We start from the raw sequence: 22138 nt of genomic DNA, 5'->3' as shown, positions 1-22138 counted from the left end.
TGTTCGAATAAAGGGTCAACAATACAGCATAATGCAAATACATCCCTTTACAGATCAAGCTATGGTCATAACTGACTTGAGTACCTAAATAGTATCTACAGGGCCATTGTCTGACCAGAGTCAACCTATTATGTCACAATGAAGAATATTTTACTAAAGTTTGCTTTCAGAAGTCAACAGGAGTTGAGGACAGAAGTGTCTGCTTCTTGGGAGCAGAACCAGTACTCCAAAATAGTCCCAAGGTCAAGCCAGTCCTTCCTTGACTGAGTGAAAAAAAGATGCTGAAAACAGAACTGTTGTGAAGAGTGTGCAAAGCCTGTTTGTTAGTGAGATGGGCAGCATACAGTAAATGAAATAAAATTTTAAAAAAATAATCAGATTGAGCTATCTCTTTTGCTTTTATAATATTTAATATTTGAGTTGTTATTTTACTGTTACCTAGTTTTTATATTTACCATTGAGATTTTCAATTATTTTTCTTTATATAATGTTAAGTATTAAGAATCATTTGCTTGTGACAGGGCAGTGATGGCGAACTTTTTTCGCCTTGGGTGCCAAAAGCACGCGTGCGCGCTATAATTTAATGCTCCCCCAGCGCCGTGCCCCCTGCGCATACATGTGAGACACCCCCCCGCGCTGCCCACACAAGTGCGGGCAGCTTTTTTGGAGGCTAGGGAGGGCAAAAGTGGCCTTCCCTGCCCCACCCGGGAGGCCCCAAGAGGTTGGAAATGGCTCATTTTCTGACTTCCTTTGGGCCTAGTAGGTCCATTTTTCAGCCTCCCCAGGCTCCAGAGGCTTTCTAGGAGCCCGAGGAGGGCGAAAAATGGCCCAACACACATACCAGAAGTTTGGGAACGGACATCCGGGTTGCCCATCGGGCTATTTTTCTCCCTCCGGAGGCTTCAGGAGACTTCCGTGAAGCCTCCGGAGGGTGAAAAACAACCAAGCGCGCAAACTGGAAGTCCATTCCAGAACTTCCGGTTTACGCGTTGGGCTGTTTTTCACCCTCTGAAGGTTTCAGTAAAGCCTCCGAAGAAGATGAGGAAGATGAAGAAGAAGAGGAGGAGGAAGACGACGAATGAGAAACTGTATAATCCTTGTTTCCATGTGAATACCATAGAAAAAAACCATTGAAAATCAAGGCCGAAAATCAGCTGGCCAGTGCGAGCATGCGCGCTGGAACTGACAAGGCAACACCTTGCATGCCCTCAGAAATGGCTCCACATACCACCTGTGGCACACTCGCCATAGGTTCGCCATCACAGTGATAGGGTATTGGTGAAATATACTGAATAACGCTGAAGGGTGGTGTGTGTGTGTGTGTGTGTGTGTGTAAATTAATTTGCCACCCATCTTGTTTTGAAGTTCTTATGCTATGTATAAGAACAAAACATTGAAATGAACTTCTCAAGGGAATACTTAAGGATATAATGCTAAATGCATACTGTATAACTGATTGAAATTAAGAGGACTTACCGGTACTTTGTCTAAACATCCTTAAGTCTTTGGACATTCTCAGTCATCCAGTTCATGGTTGTCTCAAAGGTGCTTTTTTAAAAAAGAGGTAACAACTTTCTGGTTTTTCTTTTCATTCAAGAAACTTCTTCAGCTTCTTGGACGAGAAGTGAAAAGTCTTCAGAAAGTCCAGTTGCCTCTTGAAAAAAACACCTTTGGGATGAACATCCTTAAGATTGCACAGTTTAGAACAATTTCTTATCCAATTTCTTGCATTACTCAACATCTGCAGAAAACTTCACTGAAAATGGAAGAAAAGCTGAGTTACCCGGTATCCTGCCATTCATTCACATAATTGAACTTGCACATGTAAATACAAATAAGGAAATGCCTCTGGTTCAGAGATTCTTAGCAAATCCAAACAGATTCCTGAGCCATGATACCAAGAAATGACAAAGGAAAAACAAAATGCACGAATAGACATAAACTGAGAACAATCATCCCAGATAGATAGAAAGCAAAGTTATAGATGTTTTGCTTTTAAACACGAACAGCCTTAAATTGTGAAATTAAAACAGTATCTCTACACAGCAAGCCGTAATCATACCATACAGATATAAAACAATTACAAAGAAACATATTATGAAGAAAATTTAATATTATGATAGGTTTTGATTAGAAAGTCAATTGATATAGGCAGATCTGCCTTTGATTTGCTACACTGTTCTCTTGTGTATATAATACTACTCTACTGATTTTTGCTATGTGCAAAATCCTGACTGGTCAGGTATATTACTGGCAAGAAAAGATACCATGACAGTGTTTCCAAAAATAATTTGCCAGTCAGGTAGTTAAATTCATTAAAAAATAATCTGAGAGAATTTTACCTTGTATTCTCAAGCATGACCAGTATCTCCACAGGCAGGTACAGGCCTTATGAGAAAATTTACTTCCACTGAACTTCCACAGGTTCAACAAGGATGATAAGCAGAAGCAAATGGTGCCTATATATAATTTACCTCCTATCTTCGGTATCGAGAAATACATTGATAAAAATTCTGACACAGGAAGAAAGCAAGAGCTTCCAAAGGATGTAGTGTGAATTAGAACGTCTTCTTTAACACTTGCATCTATGCTTTTCAAAAATATACAGGAAGTCCTCACTAACCAATGATAATTTGGGCCAGGAATTCCAGCCTCAGTCTCCTGCACACGTGGTCCCATTCCCCGCCTTCCTGATGACGTTAGCAGCCTCACCAGCCATAAACCTCACTGCACGTCACTGCTTGTAAGGTATGTGTTACATGACCATGCCGACCTAGAGTGGTAATCCCAGTTGCCATTGTTAGGCAAATCCCGCATGGTTGCAGCATCCAACAATCACGTGATTGCTACTTCCTGCTGTCTCCTTCAGTGACCGTTGGTAGCGAAGGTTGCAAATGCCGATTGTGTGACCACAGGATTAATGCAGAATGAGATTGCACAGAAGCAATGTGATCCAGGGCCTTTGACAACACCCATTCCAGACAGCACCAAGTGACTCAACTGAATCCCTATCAGATTCTCAGGAGAAAAAAAAACAACCAAGCTACTTCTGGAACTTCAGGGTCCATTAGTATCTGAAGTAGACCAATCAAGTGGGTGCTATTCTTTAAGAGGGGAGACAGCACCAGCAACATGAAAAGCAGCAAACGATCTGACTATGCCGGAAGTTGATGGTAATATCCTCTACTCTCAGACCATCACGCAACTGCCACAAAACAAAAACATGTGACCCCCTGATATGTTCAGAGTTCTCAATGGGTCAAGTCCACAGTTTCACACCATGTTTTCCCCCAATTGTCATTACTTTTACAGAATAACCTTCCTCTTCTTCTGAATGCAGTACCCTGGAATTAGCTTTGTATGAAATCAACTGTTTATTCGCATAAGCAGTTTCATATTGGATTGACTATTCCAGTTAAAACATTCCTTCTTCTTTAGCAAATCAGTGAACTTTGTATTTTATTTATTTATTTGGTTGTTTTATAGAACTAAAACCAAAATCCTGCCATTCCCATCATGTTGATCTGTATTTTTAAACAAATATCTAACAAGTGAAAAAAATAAGAATGGAATAAATGCGTATTTACAATAATCTCAATTGTTACTATTTGTAGACTAATTTCAAATTTCCAAGATTGTTAGTCTAAGAAGCATGACTGATGTACTAAAACCACTGATTTAGAACTGCTTGTTTTTATAAAAGAAGCCATCTGACGACTACATAAATATTCAGAACACCTGCAAAATTAGAACTGAGATGATATTCTGAGCAAAGATCTTCAACTAAAATGCTACTCTAAGTTAAATTATAAACTAAATTATTTTCAATATTGCTGTTTCCCTTAGCATTACTTGAACATGCTTCACGGGTTCTCTTGACTTTAAGGTCATCTGGGAAACTATGATTGGCAGCTTCTTGAAATGCCAGAGGTATACCATCTGAATAAAACATTACACACAACAAAATATGTGATCCTTTATTGCTATTAGGGAAACAATAAATAGACAACGTTAAACATATACTTGAACTAAAAGTACTAAATTGATAAAAGATCACCTTTTTTGCAGTATTGTACTAATCTAAGGTTACTTTGAAAATTCTTATTCAGAATTCACTGCCTCCAGATGTGGTTATATTCATCAATTTAAAATTTTTTAAGGCCAAATTAATAAAAAAGGCTTGACATTGCATACTAGTTCTAACATCTATCTATCTATCTATCTATCTATCTATCTATCTATCTATCTATCTATCTATCTATCTATCTATCATCATCTATCTATCATCTATCTATCTATCTATCTATCTATCTATCTATCTATCTATCATCTATCTATCATCTATCTATCTATCTATCTATCTATCTATCTATCTATCTATCTATCTATCTATCTATCTATCATCTATCTATCTATCATCTATCTGATATCTCCAGAATTAAATTTAATGTGCCGTAAGCACCAACTGCTAGTTAAAGAAAGTGATATGAAGTAGTGCTATTTTTGGCCCAACATGAAATAGAAGGATCTTGCAAACAGGAACTCATGCCCTCATCACCTCTTCACTGGACTACTGCTGTTATCTCCACACAGAGCTGCCTCTGAAGACCATTAGGAAAGTCCACCTGGTACAAAATGTAATGGCCTACTTGGTGATGCATATTATCATATTACTTTGATATTGTGCCATTTTGGCTATCAATATGTTTTTGGTTGTAATTCAAAATGATGGTTGTAACTATAGACTTTCAAATGACTTGACTTTACATTCAAATGGCATCAACCTGCCCATCTGGCACCATTGCTTTCATGAAATGAGGTGAGCTGAAATTCGGAGATATTGTTTCTTAGTAATGGGACCTACTCTTCAGAAATCCTCTTCAGGATGCTGGATTAGTCTCTTCTCTTTTTCCTTTATTTCTGGAGTGTTTAAGGATAAGATAATTTGCAGATGACACCAAGCTGGCAGGAATAGCCAACACTCCAGAAAACAGGCTTAAGATACAGAAGGATCTTGACAAACTTGAACATTGGGCATTATCTAATAAAATGAAATTCAATGGTGAAAAGAGTAAGGTTCTAAATTTAGGCAAGAAAAACGAAATGCACAGGTACATTATAGGTGGTACCTTGCTCAATAGTAACTGTGAGGGGGATCTTGGAGTCCTGTGGACAACCATTTAAATATGAGCCAGCAGTGTGCAGCAGCTGCCAAAAAAGCCAACACAGTTCTAGACTATATAAACAGAGGGATTGAATCAAGATCAAGATTAATACCACTTTATAATGCCTTGGTAAGGTCACACTTGGAATAATGCATTCAGTTTTGGTCGCCACAAGGTAGAAAAGATGTGGAGACTCTAGAAGAGTGCAGAGAAGAGCAACAAAGATGATTAGGGGACTGGAGACTAAAACATATGAAGAACGGTTACAGGAACTGGGTAGGTCTAGTTTAATGAAAAGAAGGACTAGGGGAGACATGATAGCAGTGTTCCAATATCTCAGGGGTTGCCACAAAGAGGGAGTCAAACTAGTCTCCAGGGCACCTGATGGTAGAACAAGAAGCAATGGGTGGAAACTAATCAAGAAGCAACCTAGAACTAAGGAGAAATTTCCTGACAGTTTGAACAATTAATCAGTGGAACAGCTTGCCTTCAGAAGTTGTGAATGCCCCAAGACTGGAAGTCTTTAAGAAGATGTTGGATAGCCATTTGTCTGAAACAGTGTAGGGTTTCCTGCCTAGGCAGGGGGTTGGACTAGAAGACCTCCAAGGTCCCTTCTAACTCTGCTATTGTATTGTATTGTATTGTAAAGGTTCTCCTCGCACAGATGTGCTAGTTGTTCCCGACTCTAGGGGACGGTGCGCATCTCCACTTCAAAGCCAAAGAGCTACCGCTGTCCGAAGAAGAAGAAGTCTCCGTAGTCATGTGGCTGGTATGACTAAACACCGAAGGCACATGGAACGCTGTTACCTTTCCACGAAAGGTGATCCCTATTTTTCTACTTGTATTTTTACATGCTTTTGAACTGCTAGGTTGGCAGAAGCTGGGAAAGTACCGGGAGCTCATTCCGTTACGTGGCGCTAGAGATTCAAACTGCCGAACTGCTGTCCTTTCTGATCAAAACCTTCAAAACCTTTCCTTAAGAAAAAAGATTAAATCCTTACAATAATCTAGAAATATAACACATCACTGAACTACAAAATCAATTGCCCAAATGGCACCACTTTTAACAGATTCTTAGGTAGGAATCTAACTGATAAAGTGAGTAGTCTAGGAGGAGACATCCTTTTTTCCTAACAGATGGCAGACATGTTTAATGGCAAAAATACAGCCTTCCAAAAACTGTTCTGGTGTCTGCTTGATGGAATGGAAAAGAAGAGCCAAAGAGAGTCTGAGGATACATCTAGGATAAGCAACAAAGATGATGAAAAACAGAGCTAAAGAAACACAACAAGCTTTCAGCATTGTTTATGTATTTATTTGAACACCAAAGACCAAGGTCAAATTTCAAGTCTTTTAAGTTTGTTTGCTACCATGGTTTCCATAGCAGTTCCAATTTTATCTCTCTAGAGAAGAAGTCAACAAAATATTTAAACCACAAATCTTTCCCTTTTTAAAAAATGTGTTGCATTTTCTTTTAGGTGATTTCCAATCTTAAATGAAACACAGAAGTTTATGCTTGCAAGCTTATGCGGTTTTCTTCCTAAAGTTAGAAAGACTCAGTGTTCGTGGTTGCATCTCATAGAAACATTTAGGAAGGTTATTTGTAGGTTATAAAATAAGGTATTTTCCAAAGAGTACCTCTAGACAGGAGAGCTTTAAAGTTATTTTGTCTACCACTGTCCCAAATTATGTTTAAATTGAATAGCAAAACACACGTAAAGTATGCCAATCTGAACAGATGCTGTTAAAACTTCAGTTACTACTGGTATATAATGGTATAACAGTAATATAAACTTAAATTTAAAGTCTTCATTTATAAAATCCAATATCTAAAAAATACTAAAACCACACATTTTCTTCTCTTTTTTTTGGAACTCGGTTTGTATAACATATTAAACCAAAGCCAAAGTAAACTTATGTATGATTTGTCTAGACCTGACTCAGTCTACGTTCAACACATATGATCAGATAACATTTTCCTTCAGTGGAATTTGTCTCCTCTACATCAAGAAGTACAAATAAACCAGATGCAAAAAAGTTCAGAAGGCTATCATATTTTGAATCATAGCCTAACAATCAGAAAGGGACAAGTGTCTAGCTCATTCATTATCTTTCAATTGCCAAGGAAGTAATTCTTAAATTAGCACTTGTGATTTTCCACTAAATTCCAGTTTTGCTTCCAAGATATTCACAACTTTTAATTAATTCTCACTTTTTCAGTAACCCAATTCCAATTGCTAGGAAGAAGCAAATGAATAAAACTTTTTTTTTTCATTATGAGGGATTATTTTAGTCTTTTTAGATCTATAATTGCATTTAAAAAATATTTCATTATTTATAACTTTTCATAAACTATTTTGGTTACAGATTGCTTTTTTTTATTATGTATTAACCTTGGGCATCCTCCTAAGAAAACATTTGCTCAGTACAAAGGCATATGAAATGAATACCTGAAGCAGAACAATCATTCATACTGAACCTTTAAGAACTCCACTAACAGGGCAGGACAATGGCCTGCAAGATCTAACAATGCAAACATTAATGTGATACTTAATTCAGCATAATCTCCCCCCCCCCTCTCCACCCCAGAAGAGATGGTCGCCACATAATATTTGATGTCTATTTTCTTGAAGTAACCTAACACTGTTGAGGACGATAGCAAATAAAATTTCTCCCTGGTTTATATTTTACAAATATACATACGCTATTCATTCCCAAAAATTGAATAATCACTACAACTGAATGCAGGACACTCAAGAACACTGATAAAAATTTAATATTTTGAATCTCTTCTAAACTGTAACGAACAAGGGGGAAAGCCTCATCTCCAAGAGCAGTGTATTCCTTTGTAGTAGCTCTATGAAAGATAAAGCAGAATTCTCCTTGTTAGTATACATTTGTGGCAGGATTATAAAAGTTGTCCCTTTGAAGTTCTAATAATGCAGGGCAGGCGAGTTGGGCCCAGAGCGGATATGTCTTTGTAAATCAAGGTAAGCACCATGAATACGCTTGGAAGGCAACCAATCAACAATATTTCAATTCCCGAGGGCTATATGCCACCTTTCAGAGGCACCATCTGTACCTCTACAATCTTGCCAACTCAGTTTCTGGGCCATCTTCAATCTGTTAGCAGTAAGGTTTAAGTCACAAATTAAAACAAGAAAACTCTGGGCAGGTAAAGGCAGAAACAATGGACAACGAAAACAGAACCACCAGAAGTCCAACTTAAAGGGAGTAGAAATAAAAGCACTACAATATTGTCATGATTTCAAAGGGCTATGGAATGGATGCAGAAGCCTTCAGACACAAATAATAACGCTGAAAAATCAGATTCTTCAGGTACCCGTGGGTCATCTTGGATCAAGGGGCACCAAATAGTTCCATAGTCACTTACCTGAATGGAAATGAGAAAGAATAAGGATAGCATGCAGACTAGATAGACTAAAATTGTAAATACTGTATTTTTGGACTAAAAGACGCACTGGAGTATAAGATGCACTATGATTTTGAAGAGGCAAATAAAAAAAAAAGCTTTTGCACTCCCAAACTTTCTGCATGCAAAAAAAGGGGGGGGGAGGCATGCAGCGCTTTGAGAGGCTTGTAGAGTGCTCTTGGGGGCTGTGGGCTTCAAAAATTTCAGCAACGGGTTCTCTACCCAGTTGCTAGGTGGGCATGGCCTACTTGGCCTCCTGCACCACAGCGAGGGGGGGGGGCGTTTTCATCTTCCCCAGGCTCTAGAGGCTTTCCTTGAGCCTCTGGAAGAGTGAAAACATTCTGCCCCGGGCTCCGGAGGCCCTTCAGGCTGTGTGGAGACTCTTGGGAGGGATGGGGTGGGAGGGGAGGATGGGGCCAGCCAGGGTTGGGATTTGGAGGTTCTCTGAATTGGCTGTAACATTAGCTACAGGTTCTCGCGAACCTGGGCGAACCCGTAGCAGCCCACCCCGTTCTGTGCCCTTGTGTGGAAAACCCAAAGGAAGAGCAGTCATGGGGTTGGTTTAAAGCCACAAGAGCCTCCCTTTGCCTTTGTCAACCAATTTTTAACAAGGTTAATTATTCTTACCTTCTTAAAAAATTATAATATTTTAAAATTTTTAACTCAAAATTTAACATTTTAATTTTTAGATTGTTTTATATTTCAATGTTTTATTGTACACTATCCAGACTCCCTCGTTGAGGGAGATAGGCAGTTGAGAAATGTGAATTATAAATAAATAAAATTTTGTCTGTGTGTGTTTCAACAGAGGGGGAAAATCAATCTAGTTTACAAATGGAATACCTTTTTTAGGCCATTACTTTTAATAAATTCAATTAAAATTAATTTTTAATGATTTTCCCCCCAGTGTGGCCTGTGGCCAGTGCATACATAATTTAATCAAATGCATACATACCTTGGAGGAAAAGTAGGCAGGATTAGTTTCAGTGAGAAGCAAGGAATAGCTCAGAAAGTAGAGAAGCTGCTAGAATAAGCTCACAAAGCAGGGAAGCTAGGTAGCATACATAATTTTTGTGCTCATGGAATCGTCTGAAAATGGCATGCTGAGTGGCCAGGTGTTTTTTTTCCTCCTGACAAACAGCTGATTTTTCCACTAAAGTTGGTTCTTTGGTGGCGTGCTCCCGATTTAAATGGGAACAATTAGGAATGACCCTTAATGACCCTTAAATGACCATCTCAGATGATCCTTTCACCTGGGAAGAGGAATCTCAATTGAATTGCAATTCTTGGTAGGAGCAGATGGAGGATTGGGTTTCCATCTTTTCCTTTTGGCTGTGTTTTTTTTTTTAGGACCTGGCCTCTATTTTGGCTGAACATTTTAAAGTTGTATTGATCTTTTTGACTTTTATCTTCAATTGTTAATTGACTGGCTGAATGTTGATTTATTCTAATCCTTTGCTGGATTTTAATGTTATTTTTTTTTTGCATATTTTTTACTACTTTATTTTGGGGTTGTGAATCACTTTCATTTTCACCATATGAAAGTCGATGGTGAACAGACTCTTCCCTGGGTACTGAAAGCAGTCTGATTTGATTTACATTTACACTGGATTTTTATTACAAGGGTTTTGTATTCCATTTGTTTTTAAAAGCTCTCTTATTTCTTTTAACCTCTGATGGGAACTTTCATAATATACCTAATATTATATATCATAATTATCACTATTATTCTCATAATATATACAAAATAATCTTCACTTCTAGTCGCTCTATACAATTTAATCTGCAATCAAATATAATCCAATGATAATATTGCTTACAATGTTATGCATACACACACACACACACACACACACCTCTATTTTGTTAATCATCTTTAATTATAAATTTAGTAACTTCCTCTTCTGTTTTCTAACCATTTCTAAAATAAGTCCCTTGTTGAATAATACTCTGGTCCTCTTTATCCTTAATTTTCATTGTTAACCTGTCCGTTTTGGCGCAGTCTAGTATTTTCTTTATTACATTTTCATCTATAAGTATATTTTCGTTTTTCCAGTTTTGTTTATGTTTTATTGTGAAAGCTCAGCTACAAGAGACTTTTGGGGTTGTATTAGAAATGTAAACAACAGGACTTCCGGTTCTGGCTGTAGAACGCGACGGGTGTGCTTCGCTCGCCTCGCGCGCTCTTGGTGGGCTCCCCCTGATTGGGGGGGCACAGGGAGCCTCGTAGGGGCCCCTGCCGAGAGGGCGGCTAGCTGGGGGTCCTCTGCGTCAGCGGTGGCTCCCTGCATTGCCCTAGGCACCAGGAGGCGAAAGGGGAGGCGCGGGGACTCCTCACGCTTTCGCGTCTAGACACCTGGGCGAAATTGACGATTGGAAGGCTGCAGCTGCAATGTGGTGAGGTGGAAATCCCCCCCCCCCGTTCCCTTTTTTGACTGTTAAAAAAAAAAGGATTGCCAGCTTTTTAAAACATTCAATCTGTTCCTGGGAAGTGTGACTGGAGGGAGGGGGATTTCCCCCCCCCCGGAATGAAATCACACTCATAGCAAGCAGCAGATGAATACTCTACTGCAATTGTGAAAATGAGGTGATGATCTGACTTTTTTGAAAACTTTGAAAACTTTTGGTTTGTTGCCTTCTGATCCCAGTGCTGGCAAGGCAAGATGGCACACTTCCGTTGTCTTCATGTACTCTGAAATTTGACTCCACCCACAGAAACTGCTGGCATTTTGTCTTTGTCTCCGTGACACTCAGAGATATATCTTGATACACTATACTCTGGACTTGGAACAATGGATTTTATTGCCTGGATTTGAACTTTAGAAAAGGTCTTTATTTGTCTGGACTGCCTGCCTCGTGATCTCTCTTGGCTATCCACTTTTACAATCGCCTTCTCATTGTATTGACACAGACATTTCTGAGCTCTTTTTACCAAAATGGCACCAAAAAGACCACCACCTGGGAAACCAGGCTTTGCTGGTTCTGCCCCAACATCCTCAACGTCCAGCCCCAGCGGGCAACAGACACTAACATCTCTGTTGCAGCCCAAGCCCCCGGAGGAGGACCTAACCCAACAGATGCTCCAAAAGATTTTAAAGGGGCAGGAGGAACTGAAGAATCAACTAAAAGAAATGAACGAACAGCTCAGAGAAAATCAGAACCGAACGGCTCAAAATACGCAAAGACTGGAAGTTTTGGAGGAGGGGACGGCTGAGATGAGGGGGGAGGTGAGGGGGGTCCAGAGAGGAAATCAAGAACTTGAGAACCATCAGATAAAAATGGAGTTTGAAAGGATGTCTTTTTTCCTTAGATTTCAAAATGTAATTGAGGCTGATGATGATGATTTGAGGGAAATTATGACAAAATTATTGGCTGAATATATTAAAAAAGACAGACAACAGCTGGGATGGGATATTGACCTGGTCTATAGAGTTAACTCAGCTTACGCTAGAACACACAATATTCCAAGGGAGGTCCACATTAAATTTCTTAGAAAGACTACAAGAGATGAGATTCTGAGTGTACAAAGGGGGCAAGTGTTAAAATACAAGGATAGAGAGATAGTCATCTTGAAACAAATCCCAAAGAAAGTTAGAGATAAAAGAAAAAAATATTCGCTCTTAGCGAAGAAATTATACCAGAAAGGGGTTTGGTTTAGATGGCTTCTGCCAGAAGGTATGCTGATATTCTGGGAGGACACTAGAGTTAGAATTAATACAACTATAGAGGCTGAGGCCTTCATGGAAAAAAACAAAGTCCTCCTAGATAAAACTGATGATACCACATGGGACACACAGGACACGGGAGGTGCCGGAGCCTTGCTGGTGGGGGGAGAAGAGGCAACACCGAGAAAACTTAGATCACAAAAGTGAATTAGAAAAACAATGCAATTGCCAATACAGAGAACTTTTTCTGTTTGATATAAAATAGATTGAAATTACTTGAAGATAAAAGGCTAAAATATGCTGTCAAAATATTGCTAAGTAGTAACTACTTAATGTATTAATAAGTGAAAGTTATGAGAATTGGGAGGAGTGCCATTTCCTGCATAATGTAGCTGTCAAAATTTGTAACCTTATCCATTATCCCCTTTCCTGAAATTCTTTGTAAAACCAATAAAAATCTTCGTTTGAAGAAATGTAAACAACAATAAATTAAGGGTTTTGACTATTATAGCGCAGTGCTGTGGCTCAATGATTAAGATGCTGGACTTCTTGGCTGAAAAGGCCAGTTTACAAATATGCATGCATTATTCTTTCTGCATTTTCAATTATAATAATCCAATGCCTGTTTTATAAGCTTCTTAATGATCTTAAGTTTCTCAAATATGTCCTCAATATGTCAAATAAATTATGTCAAATTATATTTTTACATAATCTGGGCTTTTTCTTTTCTTTTTACAAAAATACATTGTCCTTTAGGAAAGCAGAAAGCCTCTATATGGAAATGAAGAGGATCAGGTTGTTTAAAGGATGCTTCTTAGGCTATCAAAAGTCGTAAAAAAGACATGACTGTATCCCCAAGGAAAAACTCTCATAAATACAGAAAGGTCCAATGTGGACTGTCTACTGATTTTAAAAGCAAATTCATCAACCTCATTTTTTCAACTGGTCCTGAAATATTATTTCTTTAACTTTATTTATGGGCACTATCTAATAAAATGAAATTCAATGTTGAAAAGAGTAAGCTTCTACATTTAGGCAAGAAAAACGAAAAGAACGTTGGTCCATATCTGAACGTGTCTTTTCTGTAGAGGAGAGGGAGGAGTTACACAGGGTATAGTCACAGCCTGATTGGTCCTTAGACTGAGGGAATTTCTTAAATATTCCACCATTCCCTATTGGCTCCCAGTTTCCTCGAAGTCGAAGGATGACACCTGCAAAACACAGGCAGACCACAGGACCTACCAGACCTCCCCCTGGCTACGTTTATAGCTAAATTCCCTGGGGGGAGAGCCAGATTGGAGAGGGGCTGGCCTGATGGAAGACCTGGATCTACTGGGAGAAGGTGGCCTGGTGCCCTGGGCCTGTTTCTCTGCCCTAGCAATGGTCTTCTCCAAAGCCCTTTGTCTTCTCAATTCATCTCTAGTCGTGGCTCTGGAGGGCCGTTGTTCAGCTGAAGGCTTGGCAGCTGTGGCCCTGGTTCTGGGTCTATCATATTTCCCTTCTCTATTGTGGCTTTGTGTCTCAGAGGAGGCCTATGGAAGATCAGGCCTGGCTGCAGCCATGGCAATTACTCATGTGCCCTGCAGGGAACTTGGCCAGTTGCGATTCAACAGATGCTTGACCCAGGGATGGATCGGACCCAGGGAGCGATCTTCAACCGCTGATTGCCGCGATCCGTTCTGAAGCGGTAGACCACGAGGCGTCGGAAAATGGCTGCCTCCATGTGGCAGATAAAATGGCCACTGAATGCTCCGATTGCGCCGCTGAGAAGGATTATGATTGCGCCTTGATTCCGATAACCATGGCTGGAGCCCACCAGCTGTAACTTTAAAACGTTAGGCTGGGGCTTTAAGAGCTTTTGGAGCATCGGAAAGCCACCGAATTGTTCTTTGAAGTCCGCAGCTTGCTAGGGTCCTTCCGACCAGCTGCCGGCGCCAAAAAGTCTCTGGTCACTTTAAAGTCATTGCATGCCTTTTTCTTAACGAGGCATCCTCAGCCGAGTTGTGCCTGGATCGCAACTCTCTGCTTGCTCTTTTATGGCTTTTTTGTGGAGCCCGACACCCCCATTGGCCCGGGAATCAGTCAGGGCTCCTCGCCCCACGAGGTAGGAAGGAATTGCCCAACTGGCTCTCTTACCTCGCGCGAGACAGAAACGACTGTCTCTAGGAGCAGCAGCGCAGTTAATTTAGAATTTTGAACGTTTTACAATAACCAATTAGTCAAATTAATATCCAATGAATTTTTTATGAATTTTAAATATTTCCTACCTAGGAGCCAAAGCAGGGCTTGGACCAAAAGACTGAGAGGAAACTGGAAGCCAATAAGGAATGGTGGAATATTTAAGAAATTCCCTCAGTCTATGGACCAATCAGGCTGTGATTATACCTATGTGTAACCCTTCCCTCGACTCTACAGGAAAAATGCACAGGTACAGTATAGGTGGTACCTTGCTCAATAGTAGTAACTGTGAGAGGGATCTTGGAGTCCTAGTGGACAACCATTTAAATATGAGCCAGCAGTGTGCAGCAGTTGCCAAAAAAGCCAACACAGTTCTAGGCTACATAAACAGAGGGATTGAATCAAGATCACGTGAAGTGTTAATACCACTTTATAATGCCTTGGTAAGGCCACACTTGGAATACTGCATTCAGTTTTGATCGCCACGATGTAGAAAAGATGTGGAGACTCTAGAAAGAGTCCAAAGAAGAGCAACAAAGATGATGAGGGAACTGGATCCTAAAACATATGAAGAACGGTTGCAAGAATTGGGTATGTCTAGTTTAATGAAAAGAAGGACTAGGGGAGACATGATAGCAGTGTTCCAATATCTCAGGGGTTGTCAGAAAGAAGAGGGAGTCAAACTATTTTCCAAGGCATCTGAGGGTAGAACAAGAAGCAATGGGTGGAAATCAAGGAGAGAAGCAACTTAGAACTGAGGAGAAATTTTCTGGCAGTTAGAACAATTAACCAGTGGAACAGCTTGCCTCCAGAAGTTGTGAATGCCCCAAGACTGGAAGTCTTTAAGAAGATGCTGGATAGCCATTTGTCTGAAACGATGTATGGTTTCCTGCCTAGGCAGGGGGTTGGACTAGAAGACTTCCAAGGTCCCTTCCAACTCTGCTATTGTATTGTATTGTATTTAGACTGGAATGGGTGACAGGTTTACTGGCCTCCTAGTACAAATCACTTCCTTCTTGTGGCCTTCATCAGGTCTTCCCATTTAGCCCATAGTTACCATGTCAGAGGCTCAAACTAGAACAGATCGAAGAAATGACATAGAAGTAAATACATAAACTAGTATTTGACTTGCTTTTCTTTTAATGAGACCCCTCATAAATCTTGAGGTGGTATACCAATGAGTTTTTAAATATATACTGTATGTTATTACAAGTGTAGAAAAAAATAAATCACTGAGCATATTACTCTGTTCATTTTCCTTCATTACACTTCCCTTTCCTGCATGCATGATACAGAATAGTTTCAAAAACCACTATGAAACTTAATACTCAAATCTGAGCATATGATAAGCATTAACTGTTCATGCATTGGACATTTACAGATAATTATCTGAGTGAAATTCAAATAACTAAATAGGAGAGTGACCAGAAGTCCATACAGAAACATAACTGATACTGAATGTCACATATTTCCACTTCTGTAAAGTGCAGGTTGTCCTTGCCTTATGCTGGTTCATTTTAACAGTAGTTAAAAGTTGCAACAGACTCAAAAAATTGACTGATGACTAGTCCTTGCAGTTACAAGTGTTGCACTACCCCAACAGTCATTTGATCCTAATTTGGGTTGGGTGCAGAGGTGGTATTTAGCCAGTTTTCTCCGGTTTAGGAGAACCGTTAGCGGCAACTGTGGGAAGCTCCACCCACCCACCCCAACGTAATGCACGACCTTCTGCGCATGGACAGAAGACAGTACACATGCACAGAAGGCGGTGTGCATTCGCAGAAGGTGGCACGTGCAAGCGAAGCAAGCAGGCTCACATTTGCGAACCAGTAGGGAAAGTAAGTGAATCCCACCGCTGGTTGGTTGGCATCCTGCTCACATTTTTATGATAACTGCAACGTTTTGCGGTAACATTATTGTGACTTGTGAGTTTTCAGCAGATTTTCAACAAACAAAGTCAAGATTCCCTTAACTATATAATGCACTTAATCATTCTGGTAAAAATGGTTGTAAAATCGGCGCATGACAACTCGCTTTACGGCTGCACTGACTTAAAATCACAATTGGGACAGGAATTCCCTGTACATTATTCTTGCAATTTTTCACAACGTTATTCAGAAGACATATTATATTCAAATGGGCTTCCTCACAGATACATGTACTAGAAATGCAAATTTACTTGTGGCATCTATTTTGCAATGCTGTAGCTTGTATAAATCTCCTTCCTGTGCACCTGGAAGGGATTTTTGTAACCAATCCATGCAGAAACATCTAAATACTTTTGATTTATATTATCTATGTTGAAATATAGGTTCATGTGCGAAGCAATAAGAGGTTTTCAAAATTGAAGCCATGCAGGAATATGCCTTTTTTTTTAAACTAAAGCAGATTTCTAGCAAATCTCTTTTAAAATAAATACATTAATTAGCAAGAAAATACTTTGTTAGGTAGTGAACCTTCATAGAACTGCTACTTGCTTGGTTATTTGGGAGAGGCTCTACTTAAGTAATAAATAAATATCAAACATTCAATATTTAATTTCCACATCTCCTAAATAAAATTGTGAAAGACCTCTGAAACTCTAGAAAGCTGCGGTCAGTTGGTTTGCAAGAATAAGCAATAATCTGACTGTAAACATCAACTTTATATAGATATTGCCATATAAAGGAAGGTTGGGACATGGTGGCTCAGTGGCTAAGATGCTGAGCTTGTCGATCAGAAAGGTCGGCAGTTCGACAGTTCGAATCCCTAGCACCGCGTAATGGAGTGAGCTCCCATTACTTGTCCCAGCTTCTGCCAACCTAGCAGTTCAAAAGCACGTAAAAATGCAAGTAGAAAAATAGGAACCACCTTTGGTGGGAAGGTAACAGCATTCCGTGTGCCTTTGGCGTTTAGTCATGCTGGACACATGACCATGGAGACGTCTCCAGACAGCGCTGGCTCTTTGACGACTAGTACATATGTGCGAGGGGAACTTTTATTTTTACCTATATAAAGTAACTACTCCTAATACAGTTATCTTCGGTTGAAGACATCAATCAAGTTAGGAGTCAGCTCTTTGTAAAATAGTACATCATTTATAATGTCGACCATAACTTACAAAAGGAAGAATATCTCTAATATGGTGACTAGTATAGCTCACATATACATCAAAAACAAGTTTTTTTCCTGAAATAATTTATAGCCATCTGCAACTTGGACACACATACACATATACACAAACGTGCGTGCACAAATAAACCTCATTAAATATAGCTCTGTTCAGTAATGTATTCTGAAAAATGTATAGTTAATTGACTAAAATTACATGAAGCTAATAATAATTCCAGAGCAGGATAATTTTAGAAACCTCGCCTAAAAAAGAAGGGCAGGAACTATGAAGAAGAAATTTTTAAAATCCATCCAGATTTAAACATTAAAGGAATAAAATAATTTTTTACCTTGTGCGAGCATACTGAATTCCAGGAAAAGTGCTATGTGGTACAGTTCCATAGCTTCTTCAGCCTTTGTCATGCTAGTTTTTCCTGCTACAAGAGCCTGGACCTCACTTAGGCTCCCTACTGATGGACTGCTGTGCAAAATAGAGAGGTCCACCAAATCTGTATACATACAGTTTAAAATTACCCTCACATATTTTTTTGGTATGATAGACTCATCTAATATAATCCGTGTTGGAGTCCTTAGTGTTCGATCTGTAATTTCTTCTCCGGTTCGTATCCTCCTCTGTAACAGATGCCGGAAGAAAGGTGAGCGCGATGAAATAATAGCTTTGTGTGCTCTGAGCTCATCTAAGCAGCTCTGACTTCCGCCATAAGGTTCAACAAGTTCAGAGTCGGATGAAAAACTGAGAACCACGTCATAATAGCACATGTAATCCAACAGCCCTCGCATGTCAACATCGAGAGAATTTGGTGTTCCAAATTCCTCACTAAGCTGCATGAGAATGTCCACGTTCTGAAACCTCGAATCTTCCATCCCAAATTCACCTGTGTATAGGTAGTGTAATAAAGCAGAAAACATGGGCAGGTCGATGCCAGCTGTGTTGATATCCATTATAATCTCTGCACCATATTCTGGTGAGGAAGAAAGGAGGGTCTTAAAAAATGGGCACCTTGCAGCCAAAATTGCACGATGCACAGGGAAGCAAGTTTCTTGAAATATTAGATCGACATCGGTGCAGTATTTAAACTCGTACAGTTCAGCCATGTCCTTCTGCAGCGTCCTGGCTTCTGGCCTTGCCAAACTAGCTTGCAGAGAAAGCTCTTTCAAGGCTGAAGTTCCTTCATACTCTTCCACCAACGCATTGACATCCCTGACATCCCAGCCGGAGAGGAGCTCGCGCATCTGCTTGGCGTGATCAGCAGACCGGTTAGACTTTCGGCGCTTAATAAACTTCTTTTTGAGGGTAGCAAGGCCAGAACTTTTCTTTTTCTTATCTTGAGGTTTCTCGTGGCCATGCTCAAGGCTATAAAGTTTAGATTCACAGCCATAACCTTGATGGGAATAGGATGATGTCCCTGAAAGAAGAAGGGGAAAAAAACTGCCTGAAGCCTAGAAGCAGGGTGTAAACAGTGAAATGCATTGATTGGAGTTTTAAACTATTATATGGAACATCTGAAAATGTTTAGAATAGTTTACAATAAACTAGCAAAATGTAGTTATAAAGAAAATTTCACAAAATTTTGCATGCAGAAAATTAGGGGAAAAGCTACCCATATCTATCCAAACCAACAAACACATAGGAATCAGTACTGGCAGTTTTCAACTGTCAAGAACCCAAACTTTTATTTAGCTCAAATTTACCATACATGGAGATTTTGAGAAATAAAATATTTATTTACCCTATTTCTTTTCCTTTCTACCTCTCTTAAACAAAATAGTGATGGCAGTATTCTAGGAACTGATTTTAAGTCAAAATATGACTTTTAAAAAACATCTTTTTTTAAAAAAAGAAACATTTTTTCTGTTTTTACAGATATAAAAAATGGCCTGGATCATTTATCTTTCATCTGGAATATGTTCTAGTTGCATTCCTGTGGTTTTACTATTTTTGTCTATCCCATGTCTTTCATTCTTCCATTTTTGTGGACTAATCTTGTTTGCCAGTTGGGGAAAGCTAATACACTAACATATCTTGTAAGATTTGCAAGGAAAAACATATCAAAAGTATCTTACACAATTATTGAATTCTGCCCACGTCCCTCATTATTTTCCAAATCTTGATTATTCTTTCTTTTTATTTGATCTTCTTGAAAGTTTGGCATATAATATCTATGGCTGAGCATCTAACATCTTGAAATATTTCTGCCCCTGTGGCAAAACTAAATATTAATTTTTAGTCTTATTTTTATCTAGTCTGATGTATATTTAACTGTATTTATTCTAACTACAGCAATGTCTGATTTACATTAAAACCATCCAGTTTGAAGATTTTCCCTTGACTTTTCCTTGTTGACTCCTTTGTAATTTTGCAAATGCATTACAGACCTGGCCAAACATGCACAGAATTTTAATATATTAGGCTATGACATAGTTATGCTCTTTTTAAGGTTTCTTGCACAAACTTCCTCTCTCCTAAACCTATAAATTACCATAGAGATTAAGTGTTATACGACCTCAGGCACACTTTCTCAACATAAATGTTAAATCTTTTTGCTAATCTAGTCATGGAGTCGAGTTAGTTAGTTACAATTCAACTGAAAATGTAAATTAAATTCAACAGATAGGTAGAAAAAATAATTAATATATTAAAATATGGTTTTACTATAAATGAGTATATAAACATACAGCATTAAAACAAACATATTTTACTTTTTTAATCCTTTTTGGTGTTTAGCTTCAATACCTTAGCAAGGCCCATAAACCTATATATTCCAAAATATCCATTTTGTTAAACATTTTAAACCATGATCACAAAATCATAACATGATTAAGACAGAAGATTTTAAAATATTCCAAAGAAAGTGAACAAAGGGGCCACAGAATTATTATTACAAAATACAGGTATTAAAATAATTGAAGTTTCAATGGAACCTTGACAGGGCTTAGAGTTAATTAATGCTTAAGATTTATCTCCAGCAATCTTGCCATTAGATCTGCTAACTTCACAACATTACATTACATTAAAAATGTACTTATATCAAACTTTTACTGCTAGCATAGCCTGAAAAAATAGAATTCTAACATCATTCTAAATTTGAAATCAACATTCAAACCCATAGAAGCAAAAATTCCAGTGGTTAAATATCACTCCGTCTGCTCCAGTTTGTCTGGAGAGAAATTTTAAAAAGCCTTGCGAGAATTAGCTCTGAAATTCTGAACACTTTTAATGTTAGTTTTCTGAGCCAATAACATTTTGAAAGCTGCTCATTAGAGAAGTTCAAGACTTATCTATTTCAAAAGTATGCATTCTTTTTAACATTGTTTCTTGATATAGGGAAAAATGTGTTTGGGCACTTTCACATTTAACCAAATGAGGTAGAATTATCCATCTCCTCTCATCTGTTCATAAATATCCTTTGCAAGGGATCAGAACTCACAGTATTATGATAGATTTAGCACATGAACTGCTGCTTAATATACATTAAATCAAGACTGCCTTTGAGTTAGACATGATACCCAATCATTACAGACAACATATGGCCTGGATATGCAATGTAAATTTTTAAAATGGAGAAAAGTAATACCTACCTATGAATGTCTGTTGTGCCTGAGAATTTCCCCCTACCCTTGGGGAACATGAATGAGGATAATTTGAAGCATTAGCACCCATCTTCTTTAGTCACTTGAGCACTCCACTTCTTGGCTCATCAGCGCACAATTCCATAACCCATGATAGAACTTAAGACATAGTTCAAGTAGGAGCTTGTTCCCCATTTCTGAAAAATTGTAAAAATAATATTACACTCTTTCCAATTGGTTACATGAATACTATAATGATTTAGATAATCATATACTATTTGTAATGAGTTTTCTTATTGATGCAGCTATAAGTGAACACGTTTTACCATAACAACGAAGTGAATGCATAATCTAATCATTTTTTAAAATTAATTTGCATCAAGACCTATTTGGGAAAATAACTAAAGTTTTCCTATAAAAGTTCACGAGATAGAAAATCCTAATATCTAGAATTTATGAATATATAAAAAGGTGCTAGTTTAAATGTGCATACTCTACAAACAGTGTAGACAGAAGTCCTTGACAGCAATATAACATACAGTAGCTACAATATATAATCTTAAAAATGTATGAGCACATTATAAAGGCAGGTAGAAAAACAAACACAAAAAATAAGAGACAAAACAAAAAGCTTTCAGCAAAGATTGAGTGGGTAATACAGCTAAAAGTTCATTATATAATGTGCAAATTTGAGTATGGGGCACTTAAATATAATTTACATATACTATATATGGGAAATATCGGGTAACAATCTCTTATCAGCAATAAAACATGGATTTGTGCAAGATGCCAAATGTTTCCTGACTATAAAAAAAACTTAATTTAAAGTCATTAAATTGGACAGATTCTAGTAAAACTTTATTTTAGCACTAATGCTGTTACACGGTCATAGTTAATTGGCTATTATTACAAGAAATTCTAATTAAAGTTTGTGTTATGTTCCTTTTGAATTTAAGAAGATTTGATATTTCTCAGAAATAAAACAAAAAGGGGACAGGGTTTTATTGTTCAGTTCT

The 22138-nt window shown here is 38.4% G+C and overlaps 1 protein-coding gene across 3 annotated transcripts in view; it reads right to left on the bottom strand.

The window, feature by feature from the left end:
* BTBD7 (BTB domain containing 7) overlaps positions 1–22138 on the bottom strand; it is an 86755-nt gene that overhangs the window by 45220 nt on the left and 19397 nt on the right. For 2 of the 3 annotated variants that reach the window (XM_081939445.1, XM_081939446.1), the window contains exons 2-3: positions 21132–21319; positions 17882–18958 (exon numbers count right to left, since the gene is read on the bottom strand). In XM_081939445.1, the coding sequence (XP_081795571.1) occupies positions 17882–18958; positions 21132–21213 (1159 nt within the window). In that variant the 5' untranslated portion in view covers positions 21214–21319. Of the gene's footprint in view, positions 1–1476; positions 1553–17881; positions 18959–21131; positions 21320–22138 lie in introns of those variants that run through there. The other variant, XM_081939447.1, reaches the window with a different exon arrangement.

The sequence above is a fragment of the Natrix helvetica genome, assembly GCF_964273705.1.
Source record: "Natrix helvetica genome assembly, chromosome: 1".
NCBI lineage: Eukaryota > Metazoa > Chordata > Lepidosauria > Squamata > Natricidae > Natrix > Natrix helvetica.
The sequence above is the reverse complement of the archived record's forward strand: the minus strand, read 5'-3'. Positions and strand labels throughout refer to the sequence as shown.